The following is a 20,024-nucleotide window of genomic DNA, read 5'->3' as shown; positions in this document are numbered from 1 at the left end:
CATTATGTTTGGCAACAAATCTATTTTCTGCCCCAGGCTATCAGCAGCATGGGCAAAGATATTAGGTGATTTCCAATTTCCTCACTCTGAGTCGTACCAAAGCATGAATACACCATTTGCATGGAATGTCTCTCCTTGACCCCCACCTAAGTCACTGGGAGATCCACATGGGAACACGTAACACAGGCACGTGACTACTGTGCACATCTCAACTCCGTTGCATGCAAATTCCAGAACTCATTGAAGAACACACAAGCAGCAGGCAACTTCTCCATACCTAGTTCAGCCCAAGGCATTGGCTACCTGGAGGGCTGTGTGAACTAGTGGTCTAGAATATTCAAAAGGGCCCAGATTAACTATATCTGTGCATAAAAAGACATACACACATTGATTCTTGGTCGGGGGAGAGAAGCTCCAGCCGCACAAAATCCTATTGGCATTCCAAAATAATCCACCTATGGGCTCCAGCTAACATGAAAAATCGTATCTAAGGGGGTCCTGTGGGGAAACAGCTATGTGTATCTGAACAAATATCTAAAGCAGGGGTGGGCAAAAGCCTCACAGCGGGCCGGATTTGGCCCACGCGGCAGTTCCAGGCCCCGCCCCCTAGCGCGTTGCCTGGGAGCTGGAGACACGCAAGCCCTTTTAACTGCTTCTATTTAAAGGACTTGCGCCTTCCCCGTGGCTGTCAGGCAACAGCCCCACAGAAGGGGGCTTTAAATAGAAGCCCTTTAAATAGAAGCAGTTGAAAGGGTTCTAGTGTCCCTGGCTCCCAGGCAACGCACTAGCAGTGAGGTCGGGAGCACCGAGCCCTTTAAATAATAGGAACTGAAAGGGCTTGCAGCTCCCATCCCTCACTAACGTGATGCCTGGGAGACACAGGGGAGGCGCAAGCCCTTTCAATTCCTGCTTTTTAAAGGCCAGCCCCTTCCGTCCGAGACCAAGCCCCTTCAGGGGCAGCCTTCAACCAATTAAAAATGTTTTGAAGCAGCTCCCATTCAAAAATGATTTCCCCCTCCTGATCTATATAATGTAAGTCCCACTACCACACTACAATGAAGACATATACTGGTCTAGTCTGATTTCATTTGTGGGAGTAGAGAGGTTGCTTTAGAAAGATATAAGTACACAAGGATGAGTTAGCTACCAAAATTACTAACAACCTAATAGTGATATGAAAGTGTAACTGTGTACACAGTTAACCTTCACCGTTACACGCAACTGCTGGCCACACCTGCTCCTGGGAAGCTGCCTGCCACACACATTACCCCTTTCCTCTCCTGTACTGCTGCCTCTGTATCAGAGGCAGCAGCATGGGGGAAAGGGGAGCAGGTATACATGTGGCACCGGCTTGACCTCCCCTCTACATGTAACTGCTGACATTTTCACATTTACTTGATTAAACGCATTTTAACATCCCTACAGCCTAATGACCTCTGCACTCTCAAAGCTTTGCCACCAAACTGGAGACCCCATAAGTACTAAACTGGAGACCCCATAAGTACTAAAGTCATACTTATTGCAATATTTTGTATTTAATGACTCAGACACTGTGCAAAGAAAACAAAAGGATAGACCACAAGCTGCCCTGCAGGGTTCACTCTATGTTCGGGAGGAGACTTTCATGCACCTAACAGTGTGAGAATCCCCAATAGCAAGCAGTGTGGTTTGCCCACGTATGGATTACCCACAGGCTTCCTGAGTTAACGGTACATTGACTTGCTATTATCCTCCTAGAAACCAAAAGCTATCCAGGGGAAGGCAGTGGAGCGTAGTTAGGGGGAAAGGATATTACTAAGAAAAGGAATAACATAGGCTATCAGCAAGATCTCTTGTCATGAGAGAAACCTGCCTGAGGAAATCATTTTCCTAGAAAGGAGGTGGGAGTCCAACTGCTTCAGACACTTAAAATTAGACTGGGACAAAGCCTAGAAAAAATGTTTTAGAGAATAAAACTGCCCCAGTGTCTGCAAGCCAGACTGGGAGGACCTCCACACTAAAGAAAAAGTGTTTTGCTAACAATAACCAGTGTTTAATCTGCAGCAGGGCTTAGCCCCGACACTTCTAGGCCTGGCAGTTCATAGCCCCAGCACTGATGGTTGCCACATCAGTTATGAAAGTAAAAATATTAATTGAGTCCTGGCACCTCTTTCATTACATAGAGAGCATGACAGCAACAAACAGAGTAAAGTTATGGACAGAGCAGCTGTCGTTTTAACATGTGTTAACAGGCAGAGGTAAACTCTAATGATAAAAATAAAACTTTTTTTTTTCCCTAGAGAAGGCAAAGCCCGGCTGATCTCACACCCACAGGCATTTTTCATTGCTAGCTTCTGAGCTCTCACTTCAATGCCTGAGGCTCACTACAGAGCCCAAAGGGGCTGGAGTTACAGCTGACACATCACAAGGGGTCACCAGAAATTCTAGTGAAGTCCTCAGGACAACCACATTGGTAATAATGGAGGAGGAGCCCGTCTGTACAATAAATCCCTCTGGAATTCACCCTCAGGAGGCTAGAATAAGACTTGAGCTTTTTCAGCACATCCTAGCCAAGGATCTTAAAGCACTTTCCAAATGCTAATCTCTAGCTCAATAAAATAGGTCAGTAATACCTCAATATTACAGAGGGGGACTCTAAAGCACACAAAAGGGAAGCGTCTTGCCCAAATTCTCAGCGCTGGTAGCAACACCAAGAACAAAATCCAGGGCACCCAACTCTTGCACCTATGCTTTTAGCATAAATGCCCTCTCCATTGTAATCCAAGCCTGTGCCACAGCTTCCAGAATGCACTCCTGTTTGACTCGCCCTTATAGATTCAACTCTGAGGTAGACTAGTATGTAAGGCAGCAGATGCTGGGCATCAGAGAAGTGAGAGACCCAAACACTGCCTGCCTCATTCACACCCAGCACTCACCAGGAGCCACTGAGACAGCTGGCAGCAAAGAAGGAGGTCATCCAGCAGAAGTGCCTCTCACCACTCTAAGGGCAGATCCAGAAGTCAGCTGAGAGGAAAGCCTTTCCCAGACAGGGCTGCTTTTAGCAGCTGCTCTCTATGAAGGAGCCAATGTCCCTACCTTGGGGGCATGAGGAAGCCTATTCTCTCTAAGGGGTCTAAAGCTTATTTGGACTCTGTAACATCAGGACCAACAACCCTGATTCTTTTCTGCCAGTTCAGTCATTATTACAGGAATTCATTGTATTTGTACTTGTATCTTGGCCAGCAAGATGAGCAGAGAGGGGACAATCTTTTCACAGCCCAACCGGTATGATACACCGACTGAATGCTGCTCCACTGCCCTGGAGATTGGATCCGGGATGGGGCAGTCAGTCCTAGAGAATTGTCTCCCCCACCCATCTAAAAAATAACTGATACGAAATCACAATTGTTCCACAGCCAAATAATACTGCTCATACAACTGGGAGCCCAGTGGTCCCAGGGGAGAAGAGCCCAGCTCCAACTCTGGGCCTGCTAAGGCTACCAGAGAACCTTAGTTCCTAGCTGTACTGGCCCATTGTAATTATCACAGTCAGAACAGCACAAGGCTGGAGAGAGAGAAAAGCCAGACCAAGAGCCTCAAAGCAGCAGGAAGGAAGCTCTCAAAGATGCCAATTAGGGATGTTAACTAACGATTAATTTAGTCGAGTAGTCGATGGAATTAATCATTCGTTAACATCCCTAATTGGCATCTTCCATTGGAATTTCCATTGACTACTCGATAGACACTTCCGCATTCCTCCTTTGAAATGTACAAGAGCCCCGCTGGGGTTCTTGTACATTTCAAAGGACGACTGCGGAACTCCAGCGCAGCCAGGGCCAGCAGGAAGTCTGCTGACTTCAGGCTGCACACAGTGTGCCAGCTTTGAAATGTACAAGAGTCCGCATTTCAAAGCAGAAGTGCCCTCATGCAGCCTGGGGTCAGCGGGGAACTCAGAGTCTCCCGCTGACCCCAGGCTCCATGCTGTACTACCACTTTGAAATGCCACGTGGAGCCTGGGATCAGCTGGGGAGTCCCCAGCTGAGCCTGGTCTCCAAGCGGTGCCACTGCTTTGAAACGCTGTGGTAGTGTTTGAATGAGGCAGCGCTGCACAGCTGAGCTGGGGATCGTCTGTGTGGCGCTGCCCCTTTGAAACGCCCCCTTGGTGTTTCAAAGCGGAGCGTTGCATGGATACTGGGTAAGGGCTCCATGCAGCACTGACCCTTTGAAGTACCCCACTTTGAAGTATCTGATAGAGGCAGCAAAGGGTGGGGGGAATCAACTAGTCGATTCGACTATCTGATAAGGATTTGCTTGTCGACTAGTCCTTAATATCCTTAATGCCATTGTCTCCCCTGCGTGTTACGAAAGGTCTTGTCTGCTTAACCTGAGAGTTGTACCAGGCAGGGTTTGTTGACAGTACAAAGCATACTGGAATGGGGATGTAAAAGGTTAACCGGTGAGTCTTGCCTGCTGGTTCTATTAACAAATAGGGGACGGAGCAGCTCCTCACCAAACCTGGGCAGAGTCTGCTCCAGCCCCGTGGGGTCCACTGCAGGCAGGGGCTGCCCCAGCCAACAAGAGCAGTCTCTGTCCATGATAAGGCTGGCCCAGCCCACCCTGGGGGCGAGGCCAACAGGCACTGCCAGCCTGCTCCCAGGGAACTGGCTGCAGAGTCCACAGCAAAGTCTCCCCAAAAGCAGGGCTGGCAGCCTTGTCGGCCCCACTTCTGGAGGGGCGGCTTCACTGCATGAGCAAACTTCCCCATGGGAGCAGAGCAGGCAGCCCTTGCCAACGCCACTTCCGGGGGGCCGCTGCAGAGCATGCAGAAAAGCCTCCCCCAGGGAGCAGAGCTGGCAGCCCTTGCTAGCTCCCTTAAGGGTGAGGCTTACTGGTTAACACTTCACATCCCTAAATGGGACCTCTCCTGTAGGCATGGCCAGAGGGACTGGAAGGGTTTGCTATGGAGCCAAAATAGCTGAGAGATGGGCCCAACGTGACAGAACCAGATCTGCCTCCAACTGCCCAATTGGGGGAATTGATTTGAAAACTGTACCATTAATAGCTTCCAACAATGTCTTATCTGACCCCCACCATGCCTCTGGAGGAAATGATGGCACTCACGTTTTTCACCTGAACTATAAGCCGTGATGGCTGGGATCACATGATGTGACAGCCAGAACCACCCCGCAACAAATACCCCAGAAAACCACCAGCCAGATAGCAAAGGTCAGGGAAGCAAACTCCAACTAACAAACAAAAGGGTTGGAGGGGAAAGAGGAGGGAATCAATAGGAAAAACCACGTGGCTGGCATCCCATCAGATAAAGCCTGCACACAGCCCAGACAGCATCTAGGGAGCACAGATGACCGGGCAACACACAGGCAGTGTCCACATCAGCAACTTCCACAGCCTTCTGCAAACCAAACTCACCCAAGCCCAGCTGTCCTGCCAGGGCTTTCAGAGAGAGTCGAGTAAAAGCAATACCCGAAGCCAGGACACCACTGTGTTCTCTTGGCCACATCCTGCATAAACCTCCAAGGCTAGCTGAGGGGTAGGGGTGGTAAAGGATCAGCAGGATGGAACTGATTCTCCCATTCCAGGAGCATCCCCTGCATGAACTGAAACATTCCATCAGCTGCAGTAGGGAGTCTGCATCGTAGGGATATTAAGTAGCAATTAATTTGCTAGTAGAGTAGTCAATGAAAATGACATCGACTACTCGACTAGTTGATAAGCACTTCCACATTCCGCCTTTGAAAGGCATTTCAAAGCTTGCACGCCACGTGGAGCTCAGGCCCAGCAGGGAGTCCCCAACTGATCCTGGGCTCTGCCCGGCATTTCAAAGCGTCAGCGCCACACGGAGCCTGGAGTCAGATGAGGAGTCCCCAGCTGATCCTGGGCTCCACGCGGCGCTGCTGCTTTGAAATGCGGCAGGGAGCCTGATGCCGGGCTCCCCCACGGCATTCGAAGTGGCAGCGCCACATGGAGCAGCTGACCCCGGGCTCCATGCGGCGCTGCTGCTTTTAAGAACCTCCTTCTTCCCCCTCTTGCTGCCTCTATTTAATAGAGGCAGCAAGCGGGGGAGGAGGCAACTAGTTGACTACCCTATCAACTATCCAATAAGCATTTGCTTATCAGATAGTCGACTAGTCCTTTATATCCCTACTGCATAGTCCCTCCCACCAACCCCCAATAGCTACACAAGAAGCTGCCTCCAATCTACCTCATCGGAGCCTCAGAAGGATACAAGGAGCATTAAGGATGTGCTCTGCAGAGCTAAAGGGAAAGGCCTACGACGGCCTGACTGCCTAGCAAGGGGTTGGTTTTTGTGAGGAAGATGGAAACCAAACCAAGCACGAGTGTCTAGCTGGAGCTGCAGGGGTACCCACACAGAGGCACCCCCTTGCCCTCCTGGCTGAGCTATACCAAGCACAGGCGCTTCCACACTTCAAGCCAACTCTGGGTCAGAATGGCAGCTCAGCCCTGTATGTTCCTGTCAGTCTCCTGGGGCCTGCAGGCCTGAGCAGAAGCTCGCTTGTGTTTGCACAGCAGAGTTCTGGCACAACGCCCTCCCTAGAGACATCAGGTAGCTACTGCCTGTGGGATGAGCCCTCATCAGAGATGGACATTAGCCAGTTCTCTGCACCAGCATGACAATACAGCCCCTACAACAATCTATGACAACAATCACTGCAAAGAGAAAAACCACAGAGCTACCTGGTGAGAGGAGCGGGTGAGGAATCCTGGGGCAAACAAACCATGTGTCTGGGAGCTAAGCTTGAGGAGAGCAACCAACAAAAGATTAGCCACGAAGGAAAGCCAACCAACTTGCTCCTTTCCTAGAGCTTCTCAACAGCATTGGTTATCTTGCCAGTGGCAATCCCATTCCCTTCATGACGCCGGACAAATGGAAAACAGACAATGCCCCAAGCGGTACCACCCACAGACACCACTGAAATGCAGCCAGGCTACAGAGGGAGGACGGGCCCTGTGTGGAATGGCACTTAGCCAAGTTCAGATTGAAACTCTCCAACATTTATTTTAAATAGAAATCAGAAAACCCAACAATGGCTGCCATACTGTCATCATTAGCTCACTAATTAGACAAGAGGCAAAAGTAAACCAGAAAACCAACAGTCTCATATTCTCCCAGTGAGCACAGGGGGAGGGCACTCACTGTCCTGACCACAGAAGCCAGAGATATAGCCCCCCACAAGCCTCGCATGTTCGCTGCCAGGCTGCTACGTGCATGAGGCCTCTTTCCTTCACTTTGAGCACTCAACCCTGCTGTCACTGAAAGCCACTGGCAGACCACTGAGCTCAGAAAATGGAGTCAGGGACTGAAGCCAATTTACTGTGGAGTACAGAAAACACCCTTTCTGGCACAGCTGTATGTCACAGATCCACAGGATTGTGCTATGCCTTCAGCTTTGGAACAGTCTCTTGGAGGAAGCCCTTTGACATGCCAAATTCTCAAGGGCTCTGTCTCTGGTCTGGGGAGGCCAGACTTGTCTGCCCTTCCTCACCCAGTATTTGCAGTGACACTCTCACAGCACTGTCAGAACAATCGGATTTATGAGTCAGCCAGACGCAGCCCAGCAAGTCCTTAGGGGAGCACCAAGAACTAATGGCTAAAACACTGTCCAAGCCCATTCTAGTTAGCCCAGAACTCAGATGAGCTGTAACAAACTCCATGTTCAGGCTCTGTCTCTCTCCCTGTCAACCGCCCTGACTCCTTCCAACAACCAACTCTGATCCCCCACCTGACACCTTCCCAGTTCTTTGTTCTGGAGCTGCTGGGTTTGCTCAGCCTCCCAGCTGAGAGGTGGGGAAACCCCTTCCTCTCTGGGCATCAGTGGCCAGTGGTGTCAAGGTCCTGATGATCAGATTTGCCATGCTCTTCTTAGGTCTCCCACTGATATGGGTCAACCTCAGCCTGTCCTTTTTAAGGACCTGTTCAAGCTCAGACAAGACATTCCCAACCACGTCTCTCTCAGCGTGCACTGAGAGCAAACAGCCCCTTTTCCTCCATCACTGGGCAGCCATGCGAAATACAGGAGAAGCTGAAACACACTTCGGCTACGTCTACATTGGCCCCTTCTCCGGAAGAGGCATGTTAATTTCCAACTTCAGAATAGGGAAATCCGCAGGGGATTTAAATATCCCCCGCGGGATTTAAATAAACATGGCCGCCGCTTTTTTTCCGGCTTCAAAGTAGGAATAAGAGATCCTCCGGAAAAGGGCTTTATTCCGGATGATCGCGCCAGTCTAGACGCTTTTTTCCGGCTTTTCCCCAAGCCGTAGCCTTCGGGTTTACAAAAATTTACCAAAAATGCCCACTTTGCCACACCATAACGAAACAAAACCTTGTGATGGACAGCATACAGCAAGTCAGGGAAACAAGCATGTAGGGCCATGTTTACACAAGGGTTAAAAGGTTAAATCCAGCAGAACATGCTTGAAAACATGGCATTAACAGCCAAGAGCAGGCAGCTCAGGCAGAGACTCAGGCTATGTTTGGCCATGATCACAGACCAAATGCCAGACCAAACCAGCTAGAACTCAGCTCAGCTGCACCTAATGATGGCTAGAAAATAGCAGTTGTGATTTGCAACGTTTGAGGTCCCAAAATTTATTTCCTGTTCCTTCGCACCCTGCTGGTCACCCTAGAGCAAGGTGACCCAGTGTCTGACAGTCCTCGACCTACTACTGGCACCATATTAGCAACTATCATGTTTGATGGCATCCATGCTCTGGCTTCTTTGCCAGGGAGAGGTGTTCTGAAAGTCACGTTAGTCAAACTGTGCTACAATTTGACTAGCATGATTTCCACAACATCTCTTTCTGGTAAAGAAGCCAGAGCACGGATGCCATCAAACATGGTGCCAACCACAATGCAGACAGGGCTGGACACCTATGAAGTCTAATAGCTGGGTTTGAATAGGAGGGTACTACATGAGAGGCACATACAGTGTGAGAGTATCAGCAGCTTGCTCTCTTCACACATACCTGTCACACCCCAGCCCTGGTGCCCTTGCTCTGCCTCCCCCTGCAACTTGGGAAAAGACTCCTGCAACAGACACTGGAGTTGATCCTAGTCATGGCTATGTGCCACCTCTCACTAGGGAGAATGTTGTGATAACTTGCTACCAGAAGAGCAGGGAGTGTTTGGCATTCCCCAGCCACCGGTTCGGCAGATTCAAGGCAGGAAGGGCAGCCAGTCAGTGGGTGCAGAGCCCAGCGTTCAGCCACCCAAGAAACATTTCGGATAACAATTAGCCCCAACTCAGGCAACTTCATCCCACCTGATTACCTTTGGGCTTTCTCTGCTAAGCCGGAGAGCCAGCAATAGACAGTGTACTGGGAACTGGTCTCTAATGCTTATCATGTTGACCAGAAAGGAGTAACCTGGTTGGAGGAGGGCTCATCTAGCTGCTGGGCATTAGCCAACCACATCAGTTCTGTCCTAGGAGCAGGTGCTTTCTCACAAGGATTTCAATCTAATTGCCCTACAGAACTACACAGAGTACCCAACACGAGAGGCATCTACAATTCAACTACAGCTCTAGCCCATCCTATCTTTGCAGCTGCATTTTGGGAGACACCCAGGGAATGAGCCACTTTTCTCCTCAATTAAGGAATTTAACTGCTTAGGAAAGACTTAATAACAGAATTATGCTCAGCTCCTGAATGGCAGGCAACAGTATACGCCCTACCTCTTAACCAGGTCACTGACTGGAGGGCAAGGAGAGGAGAAGGCTTGCTCAGAAGCTATTCATGGACAGCCACTTACCATGACTTTTCTTAAGACAAGGGAAATAAACAAACAAAGTCATACAAGACTTTCCAAGCCTTGTGAGCTCACTTAGATTGTCAAGAGATGCTCTCTCCCTATGCCATCCCCATGCAATCCAGTCTGAGTGACAGCAGCACCTATGGGAGGCAGCCAAGAGCCTTGTGCAAACATGAAAGTTACGCACACAAGAAAATATCATCGCAGGCTCCAAAGGGCTGGCACGCTCTGAGGCAGCTTACCACTTCTTACGGATTGACACTGCTTATTACGTTTAGGATCCCGTCCTTGTCTCCAAATGCTCTCAGCCAGAAAGGCAGAGGCTCCTGGCACTGATATCAGAAAGATCCCACAATAAAAATAAATCAATCATCCTCTCAGCAGACATCAACACATTTCCCCATGCACATGTGTGCGAGATGAGGTCGCCAAATACCAACAGCGTCTGACCCACGAGCTGGGAATTCCAGCAGGGCCTGCTTTGTTCTGTCTCCAGAAAGTTCTCCTAATCTCAGCCTTGAATCCAGCTTTGGAAAGCTGAGTGATAATTAAACAGTCCTGGATTAGTTACCAGGCTGGTGAATAGTGGGATACCAATTTTCACTTGCCAGCTAAGACCTGGAAATCACTCACCATTGTTTGGAGGTTAAAATTGGAACCAAATCCTGAATGCAAAGGGGAGGGGAGCAAAAATCAGTGGGAGAAGCAGCAGATGCACCTCATCATCCACCCCAAATCATTTGTGTCCCTTAAGTGATGCAGCAAAAGGGGATACAGAGGTTGGGTTGTCTTACAGAGAGGAGATCACGGAAATTCAAAGACCAGAATGGAATAGAAGAGCTGGCAGGATACAATGGAGACAAGCAAAACAATCAGTCGTTCAGACCAGCCACTTCCTTAAGCATAAGAGGAGTTATGAGAAAAAAAAGGAACAGAGTAAGGGGGATTCAGGCAGTCATGGATTTAGGGAGGAGAAGTGTAGGTAGGTGCCACCTAAATTAATAAAAACCTGGTTTAAATTGATTTGAGAGAGCACCCACAAAGAGTTGCTCCAGTTAAATTAAAATGGCTTTAAACTGCATCTTTAGTTTAACCATCGCATAGCACAGTCTGCAGAGATCTGTATTCATGACGCACAAAACTAGACACCATATCACTATGAAAACTCGAGGGAGCCTTTTTACACATTGCTGAGATCCATATCTTTCTGAATAATCACACAAGCTACAATGGGGCTTCAAGACGTGTGCTGTGTGCAGCATCCTTGCCTGGGTACCCTTATTTTTTAAAGTTTTTAACAACTAACAACAGAGTTCAAAGCCCATTGTGTTAAGCACTGCACAAACACACGTACACAAGTAAGAGTACCTGCCTAAGGATCGCAAGAGAAAGACAAAGAGTTAGAGGAAAGTAGGGGTGTAAATGACTAGTTGACATGCTAGGGGACTAGTTGCTTCTCCACCCCTCCCACTGGCTGCCTCTATCAGAAAGAGGCAGCAAGTACGGGGGAGGGAAGGGGGTGCTTCAAAGTGGCAGCCTCCAGGCTCCAACTGGTGCTGCTGCTTTGAAACGCCGCATGCAGCCTGGACAGCTGGCCTGGGCTGCATGTGGCGTTTCAAAGCGGCAGCACCGTGTGGAGCCCGGGTCAGCGGAGGACTTCCCTGATTACCTAGGGCTCCCATGTGGTGCTGCCACTTTGAAACGCCACATGGAGCCTGACGCCGGGATCCCCGGAGCATTTCAAAGCGGCAGCGCCACATGGAGCCCCGGGTCAGTTGGTGATTCTGAGTCGCTTTGAAACACCGCAGGGAGCACGGGCAGCAGGGGACTGCTTGAATTCCCTGCTGGCCCCGTGCTCCCTGCAGCGCTTTGTTACACTTCAAAGGCGGAAGCACCCTTATCGACTAATCGAATAGTCAATGCAAATTGCATCGACTATTTGATTAGCCAGTTAATCTAAATTTAACATCCCTAGAGGAAAGTACAATTGCTGGTTTACAGATGAGAAACTGAGGCATGGAGCAATTAAGTGACTGACCAAGGGGACTCCAGAGCATGGTTATCAGACTAGATCAATACTATCAACCACCAGACTCAGACATGGTTTGACCGCTATTTGTTGCAGTTGCATCTCAGTCAGGTAGCAAAACTCCTGCTCTCTGGGTGAGTAATGAATACATTTCCCCATGAGGACTAGTTTAAGAAAAGTTGCGACCTCACCATTTAACCCTCCCTGCATCCACATTTGTGAGATTAATTACTCCTGGGTTTCTTTTCTCCCCACAGAAAATAGCATTCTGGTATTCATATTCCAAGGCTGGGTACCCTGCGTTAGCTGCTGATCGACCCTGCAATCCTAACCCAACAAGGAGAATCCTGGTTCAGATTTTCAATGAGATGTAAACACTGATACAGCCTCATTGCAATCCTGATACTCAGCGCAAACAGATGTTAACAAAATAAAGGGAAATCCACTCACTAAGGACTAGTCTCCAGTTAAATGTTAGGCTGGTGTTTGTACTTGCTCAGGGGAGTGAAAAGTTCACACTCCTGAGCACTACAGCTGCGCTGCCCTGACCCAGTGTAGACCCAATCAGATCAATGCCTACCTACCGATGCTCAGAAAGGTGGATTACCTACAGTGATGGAAAAACCTCATACATCGCAGGAGTAAGTGTCCATGCTGCTGTGTCTGCGCTGTCGTAGTGCCTGTGGTGAAGCCATGTCTTAAGGCAGTGGCTACACTGTTGCCTTGGAACGTGGAAAATCCAAGGGAAAACCATGCCAGAGCTGTCCTGCCCGGACAAAGGGAAGAAACACGGACAAGTGACCAGGCTTGGGAAGGGGAACTTGTCAGGCCTGTATTAGCAGGTAAATCCTACTTGGGCGGGGGGGGAGATAGATGAAATCCATCCATCCCTGATAGAGAACATGCAGCGAACTAAGTGCAATTCCCTAGGAGTTTTGCCTCCCAAGAGCTGGGGCCAATGCACAAGGCTCACCCTAGCTGGAGGCTTCCCCTTTCTGGTTTCAAGGCTGCCACTGAACCTCGAGGCTCCAACATTCCCTCTACCTCATAAAGGGTTTGTCACCATAGAGAAGTTTCTAGAAGTTCTCCCACAGTCAGAACAAGGCCTGCCCAGGAGACTCAATCCACAGCAGCCACGTTCCTCAATGAAGGTGCTGAGGGAAGAGGCAATCTGGGGGAAAGCGGCAGATTGATTGGCAAAGGCTAATAAGTGGACATGAATACCACCTCTCTCTCTGAACCACACAGAGATTAAGTGCCCTTGTTATTCTACAAATCATTATGATCTCTCCCTCCATTCAAGGAGACACAATACCCCAGTAGGTTCCTGCCAGCCTACCTCCCCATGGGTCAACTGAAAATATTCTCTCTTCTACACCACTGAGACATTACTAAAACATCTGAAGTGATAGGGCCCGCATCCCTTCCTTGGAGTAGGGATGAAGAGAGTTAACGGGTTACCTGGTAAGCATTGTCTTACCTGTCTTACTGAGTACGTGGCACCTGGCTGGGACTCTCACCCGGCCACAGCATCCCCTGCTGGCAGTGTGGCAGGCTTGGCCTGGCTGGAGCAACCTGTGGCGCGACAGGCCCAGATAAGCTGGAGTAGCCTGCTGGTCTGGTTGACCGGTTAAACATAACGTTTATCTGGTTAACATTTTAACTGGTATTTTATATCACTACCTTGGAGACAAGTTCATAGCCGGATCAGTCTTAGGCTCTGTCTATACTAGCAATTAAAATCACAAACTTTTGTCATTGAGGGGTATTAAAACCCTCTCCCCCAAAATACAAAAGTTTTGCAGCTGCAAATGCCCATGTGAATGGCGTTTTGTCAGCAGAAGCACTCTCCTGTCAACAATGCAAACAGCACTCATTGGGGGTGGAAGTATTTTTTTTGGCAAAAGAGCTGACAAAGAGCCACTACACTGCCTGAGTTTTATCACTAAAAGCTGCATAGTATGCAGACAAAAAGCCTTACTGTCTCCCTCCAGCCTGGAGATCATACTCCTTGCCCTTCTCAGAATAAGCAGGTACCCAGAACTAAACGCAACATTCCAGATGGGTTCTCCCCAGAGTCAGAGAAAGAGAAGGACTCTCTCCTCTCTGCTCCAAAACAGGAGGCCTCTTCATCTACAGCCCCAGAGTAAGATGACTTATTCAGCAACACAGAAATACATGGCACTAAGACAAAACCACAATGACCAGGTTTTTTTACCCTGTATCACACTCCAGATTCCTGTATGATTTGCTGCCCATCCCCCCAGGCTCTCCCCTCCACCCCACATTTCTTCCACCTAAAGAAAATCCAGGTTTAGGGTTATTCTCCTCTCCCACTGAATAAGCTGCATTTGTCCAAACTGATCCTTGTTTTATTATTTTCAGCCCATTCCTAGTTTCTCTGAGGCTTTGTCTACACTTGCAATTGATCAATAGAACTTTTGTCATTCATAGGTGCTTAGCATCTCTCCCAATCAAAAAAGTTTTGCTAGTTCTTTGGAGCTAGAGTATTTTGTCAGCAAAAGTGCCAACAAACAGCATTTACACATAGCGGCTGTTAGCAACAGGGGTGTTGCTAGACAGACCTTTGGTCTGACCCAGTATAGCCGTTCTTTTGTTATGTTGGGTGTGTTGAAACAATCTTGTCGCTAAAAGTTGTGTAGCGTAGTCATGGGTCTGGGTCTCTCCATATCATTTCTCTAGTATCTGCAGCTCCTCCCTGTTTTGCTTCATCTGCAAATTTCACTAATCTGCCATATGCCTCTTCTTCTGGATCATTAGTGAAGCTATGAAATAAGACCAGACCTAACACGGGTCCCTGCAGCTTCCACCAGACCCCTGGCTACAACCTGAGACATTACTATATATTACAGTACTATACCTTATTGACAAATGCAGACACTTTTCCACCTCTAAGGAAGTGTTGCAGTCAAAAATTTAAATTCATTTCGAGAGAAATGTTTCAAAGGACCCCAAAGTATTTCTTTACAAACAACACGCACAGAGAATTAATTTCACTCACCATGGAAATGCAACAGCCATTGAACAGTACCCAACAATGGGATACAGTAGTTTAGGCACAGAATATGTAGTGCAAACAACTACAATTCCAGAGGGAATGATGGCAGGAAAAGGTACTTAACTGGAATTTGGATAAAAGGTAATACCAACTCATTTGAGAAGTGCCAGGAATCTTTCATGATCATGAACAGCCTCTACATTGGTTCTAACTCTAATCTAAATGCTATCATCTCCAGACCTAACACCAGCTTGGGGCATCTAGGTCAAAACTGACTCAGTGAAGAACATACCCCTTAACACCGTGATGTCCAACATACTAGCCATATGTGCCTATTTGGCCAGTTGAATGTGACTATTTGGCTGGATGAATGTGGCTAGTTCAGAATTGGTTACACACCACAGCCCTAATGACTCCCACACACTGCTTTATGCAGCACTCAGAATTATCTGAAAGTCTCTCATACAAGCAGTAACCAGGCCCATCCCTGTTTAATTTATGAGCTCTAACAAGGTCATGGCCTGAGGCTGTCTTTGGCTAGGAGGAGTATGAAACTACAGGCCACTTGTAACCCCTAGTTGCACCCTCACAAGTTCTAGTGCAAATGGTGAATCCTGTGAGGAAAACAAACGAAGCAAGTCAGGCCCTGCAACTCTGTGCCAAGTAGGTGCTCTACAAGAGAGGAAGAGCAGGGCTCCCTGGACAGAACTGGGATGTCCACCAGAGACTAAAAAAGAGATGCAAGGAGATGACAGAATGGCGTGAAGGGGGTGTTACTGTTCAGTTGGAGAAGAAAGGATCAGGGGCTCCATAGAAAAATTAAGAAAGTTTCTACATGGCTGGTAGTTCCTTAAAGAAATGTAGATTTTGTTGGGGAAGTGTCAGAAAAAGTAGTCTATGGAGCCCCAAAATGAGAGAAGGAAAGGAGGAACAAATCCCCCAACCTTCTAACCCAGATATAAGGTTTGAGGGTCCTAGAATCTCTCGAGAATGGATTTGGACGATGAGAGTCCCATCTGAATGGCTTTTTAAGAAGCACTGATGACTTCCGTCATTAAAAGAGTTCAAATGCTCCCTTAAATAAGCGCACACAATGGAGATGGAACAGGCATTCCCACCCCAGTACAGGACTGAGGAGAAACTGGAGACGGGTGTTCCAGCCACATACACCCCAGAAACGGGATACAGGCAAGGTGGGAAGGGGTGTTGTCCAACCACCAACCTGGGGATGGAGGTAGGGAGCACTGTTCCCTCTAATTTTTTTCCATCTATGAGCAGAATAAATGTTGTTACGGGCACTGAGGCATGTGCAGATGTGCCCCACCAGTAGACACATGCGGTGCTATCTGCTGCCAGCGGTGGGTGTGCTGCTAGCCAGCAGTGGCATCGGAGTCTCCCCTGGGCAGCTGCCCAAGCACCCAGATTACAGGGAACACTGCTGGGGAGTGTCATCCCCAAACTGCCACCTCCAAGCACAACCTGGGGGGGTGGCCTGGGGGGGGAACTGAGGGGGTGCTTGCCCCCCCCAGCACACGCCAGGGATGGGATTAGGCGGCTGGGGGGGTGCCCAAGCACACCCCAAGGGGGGATATTGGGGGAACACTCCGGGGCGGGCGGGGGCAGGCACACCCTGAGGATGCGGGGGGAAAGGGGCCGAGCCCACGCCGGGATGGGCCGGGGGGGGGGCCGGGCACCCCGGGGCGGGAGGGGCCCCGCTCACCCGAAGTCATCGTCCATAGACTTGAAGTAGAACTTGTAGTTGGGCCGGTTGAGGAGGCCCTTGAAGTCGCCCAGGGTGACCCGCTCGGCCGGGATCGGCAGCTTCACCAGGTAGGGCGTCTCCTGCTCGTCCAGGTGGTAGATGATCTTCGTCTCGGCCGCCGCCATGGCGCCCGCGCGGGCCCGACCCGACCCGACCCGACCCGGCCCGGCCTCTGGCGGCGCCCCCCGGCCCTTGTTCTCCGGGTCCCAGCGCCGCCCGGCTCACGGCGCAAGCTCCGGCTCCGCCCCGCCGGCCGCGGCCCCGGGGGCTTCGCTGGGCAGCGAGCGCGGCGCGGCCCGGCCTAGCCCCTCACGGCGGCGCGGCTGTAGACACGGAGCCCCCCCAACTCCCCCGCCTCCACAGACCTTCCCGGGCTCTCCACAGCCCCCCCACAGAGCCTGCCTGTAACCCCCCGCCCCCCCACAGAGCCCCCCCCCCCCGCCCCCCACCTCCCTACAGCCCCCCCACAGCGCCTCCCTGTAACCCTCCAGCCCCCCCCCCCACAGACCCCCCCCACAGCCCCCCAACCCCCCAGCCTCCCCCACCTCCCTACAGCCCCCCCACAGAGCCTCCCTGTAACCCCCCAGCCCCCCCACCTCCCTACAGCCCCCCCCACCTCCCTAACCCCCCCAGCCCCCCCACACAGCCTCCCTGTAACCCCCCAGCCCCCCCCCCCACAGACCCCCCCACAGCCCCCCACCTCCCCCACCTACAGCCCCCACAGAGCCTCCCTGTAACCCCCCAGCCCCCCCACACAGCCTCCCTGTAACCCCCCCGCCCCCCCACACAGCCTCCCTGTAACCCCCCAGCCCCCCCCACACAGAGCCTCCCTGTAACCCCCCCAAGCTCTCCCACCTCCCCCCAGCCCCCCACAGAGCCTCCCTGTAACCCCCCAGCCCCCCCCACAGAGCCTCCCTGTAACCCCCCCAGCCCCCCACCCAGAGCCTCCCTGTACCCCCCACCCCCCACAGAGCCTCCCTGTAACCCCCCAGCCCCCCCACACAGAGCCTCCCTGTAACCCCCCAGCCCCCCCCCACAGAGCCTCCCTGTAACCCCCCCAAGCTCTCCCACCTCCCCCAGCCCCCCCACAGAGCCTCCCTGTAACCCCCAGCCCCCCCACCTCCCTACAGCCCCCCCCCCACAGAGCCTCCCTGTAACCCCCAGTCCCCCCACAGAGCCTCCCTGTAACCCCCCAGTCCCCCCCACAGAGCCTCCCTGTAACCCCCCAGCCTCCCCCACCTCCCCAGCCCCCCACACAGAGCCTCCCTGTAACCCCCCAGCCTCCCCCACCTCCCTACAGCCCCCCCACACAGAGCCTCCCTGTAACCCCCCAGCCTCCCCCACCTCCCTACAGCCCCCCCACACAGAGCCTCCCTGTAACCCCCCAGCCTCCCCCACCTCCCTACAGCCCCCCCACACAGAGCCTCCCTGTAACCCCCAGCCTCCCCCACCTCCCTACAGCCCCCCAGCCTCTCCCCACACAGAGCCTCCCTGTAACCCCCCATAGACTCCCCCCACCTCCCTACAGCCTCCCCCCACACAGAGCCTCCCTGTAACCCCCACAGACTCCCACACCTCCCTACAGCCCCCCCACACAGAGCCTCCCTGTAACCCCCCAACCCCTCCACCTCCCTACAGCCCCCCCACACAGAGCCTCCCTGTAACCCCCCCAACCCCTCCACCTCCCTACAGCCCCCCCACACAGAGCCTCCCTGTAACCCCTACAGCCCCCCCACACAGAGCCTCCCTGTAACCCCCCCAGCCTCCCCCACCTCCCTACAGCCCCCCCCCACACAGAGCCTCCCTGTAACCCCCCCAGCCACCCCACACAGAGCCTCCCTGTAACCCCCAGCCTCCCCCACCTCCCTACAGCCCCCCACAGAGCCTCCCTGTAACCCCCAGCCTCCCCCACCTCCCTACAGCCCCCCAGCCTCTTCCCACACAGAGCCTCCCTGTAACCCCCCACAGACTCCCCCCACCTCCCTACAGCCTCCCCCACACAGAGCCTCCCTGTAACCCCCACAGACTCCCCCACCTCCCTACAGCCCCCCCAGCCTCCCCGCACACAGAGCCTCCCTGTAACCCGCCACAGACTCCCCCCACCTCCCTACAGCCCCCCAGCCTCCCCCACACAGAGCCTCCCTGTAACCCCCCACAGACTCCCCCACCTCTCTACAGCCTCCCCCCACACAGAGCCCAGCCTCCTTACAGCCCCCTACACAAAGCCCCCAGCCTCTTTACAACCCCCCAACACAGAGAGCCTCCCTGCAGCTCCCCACACAGAGCCCCCCATCTCCTTACAGACCCCCACGCAGAGCCCCTTTGCCTCTTTACAGCCCCCCAGCAATCCCCCCAGCCTCCTTACAGCCTCAACACAGAGCACCTCAGCTTTCCTACAGCCCCCCACAGAACCCCCCAGCCTCCTTGCAGCACCCCTCAACACACAGAGCCCCCAGTTTCCTTACAGACCCCCAACACAGAGCCTTCCACTGTCCCAGCTTTCCTACACCTTCCAGGTGTAGAGACCTCAGCCCCACTTTCCTACAGCCTTCCCCCAGTATTCAGAGCCCCCTACAGACACAATTCCCTTGCTTCCCTACCAACCCCCAATACATAGGCTCCCCAGTTCCTACCTGAGCCCCAGTGAACACTGACAAATGCCTAACTGGAAACCAGTCTGGCTTGTCTGTGCATTACCATTGTTAAATGAGACATGAAAATGCATTTAATGTTCAGGCTAGTTTAAGAAATGCTTGTAGGCTGCTTGCTTACTAATAGCATCTACGTCCCCTGCATTATAAGGTAAGATTTAAGTGTTTGCTAAAACTGTAAAACCCATAGTTGGAAGGGGGACAAATATTACTAGGCTATGTCTACGCTGCATCTCTCTTGCGCAAGAGAAAAAAATGAGGAAGAATGGCTCTTGTGCAAGAGGGGGTTTTTGCGCAAAAAGGAGCTGTGTAGACAGCTCCTTTTTGTGCAAAAAGCCTCTTGTGCAAAACCAGCCCCTAATTATGCAAACGAAGCACAGCAATATGCTAATCCATGCTTCATTTGCATAGGCTTTTGCGCAAGAGGGATACAGTGTAGATGTAGCCTAAGTGTGAAATACTTCCCTCCTCCCCAAGGAAAGGCGGCCTATAGATGCCAGACAAACCACTAGAACATCAGTAGACAAAAGACTTTCTTGACTGGTTTCCCTCCCACCTGTGAAGAGGGTACAATGCCCACACCCTCCTAACAACACAATTCAAGTGCTCAGGGAAGGAAATAAAAATCCTCATTAAACAGAAATTAACATCCCTATGTTGCTTGGCATTCAAAGGACAGTGTTTCTAAGCATTTGCTAGAGATCCCCAAGCTGTTTAGTTTGGCTTAGCCCTAAAGAACAAATATAGCTTCCATAAGTAGCAGCTACTGTCACCTTTTGGAACCTAAGACT

The 20,024-nt window shown here is 51.5% G+C and overlaps 1 protein-coding gene across 1 annotated transcript in view; it reads right to left on the bottom strand.

Moving 5' to 3' along the window:
• The window catches only part of DVL3 (dishevelled segment polarity protein 3), a 55,221-nt gene extending 38,337 nt beyond the window's left edge, over window positions 1-16,884 (bottom strand). Inside the window, exon 1 of the mRNA XM_075938116.2 lies at window positions 16,541-16,884. Within this exon, the coding sequence (XP_075794231.1) occupies window positions 16,541-16,707 (167 nt within the window). The 5' untranslated portion in view covers window positions 16,708-16,884. The remainder of the gene's footprint in view (window positions 1-16,540) is intronic.
• Window positions 16,885-20,024: the final 3,140 nt, after the last annotated feature.

Source organism: Pelodiscus sinensis, chromosome 10, assembly GCF_052426305.1.
Source record: "Pelodiscus sinensis isolate ZL-2025 chromosome 10, ASM5242630v1, whole genome shotgun sequence".
In the NCBI taxonomy this organism is placed as follows: Eukaryota; Metazoa; Chordata; order Testudines; family Trionychidae; genus Pelodiscus; species Pelodiscus sinensis.
The sequence above is the reverse complement of the archived record's forward strand: the minus strand, read 5'-3'. Positions and strand labels throughout refer to the sequence as shown.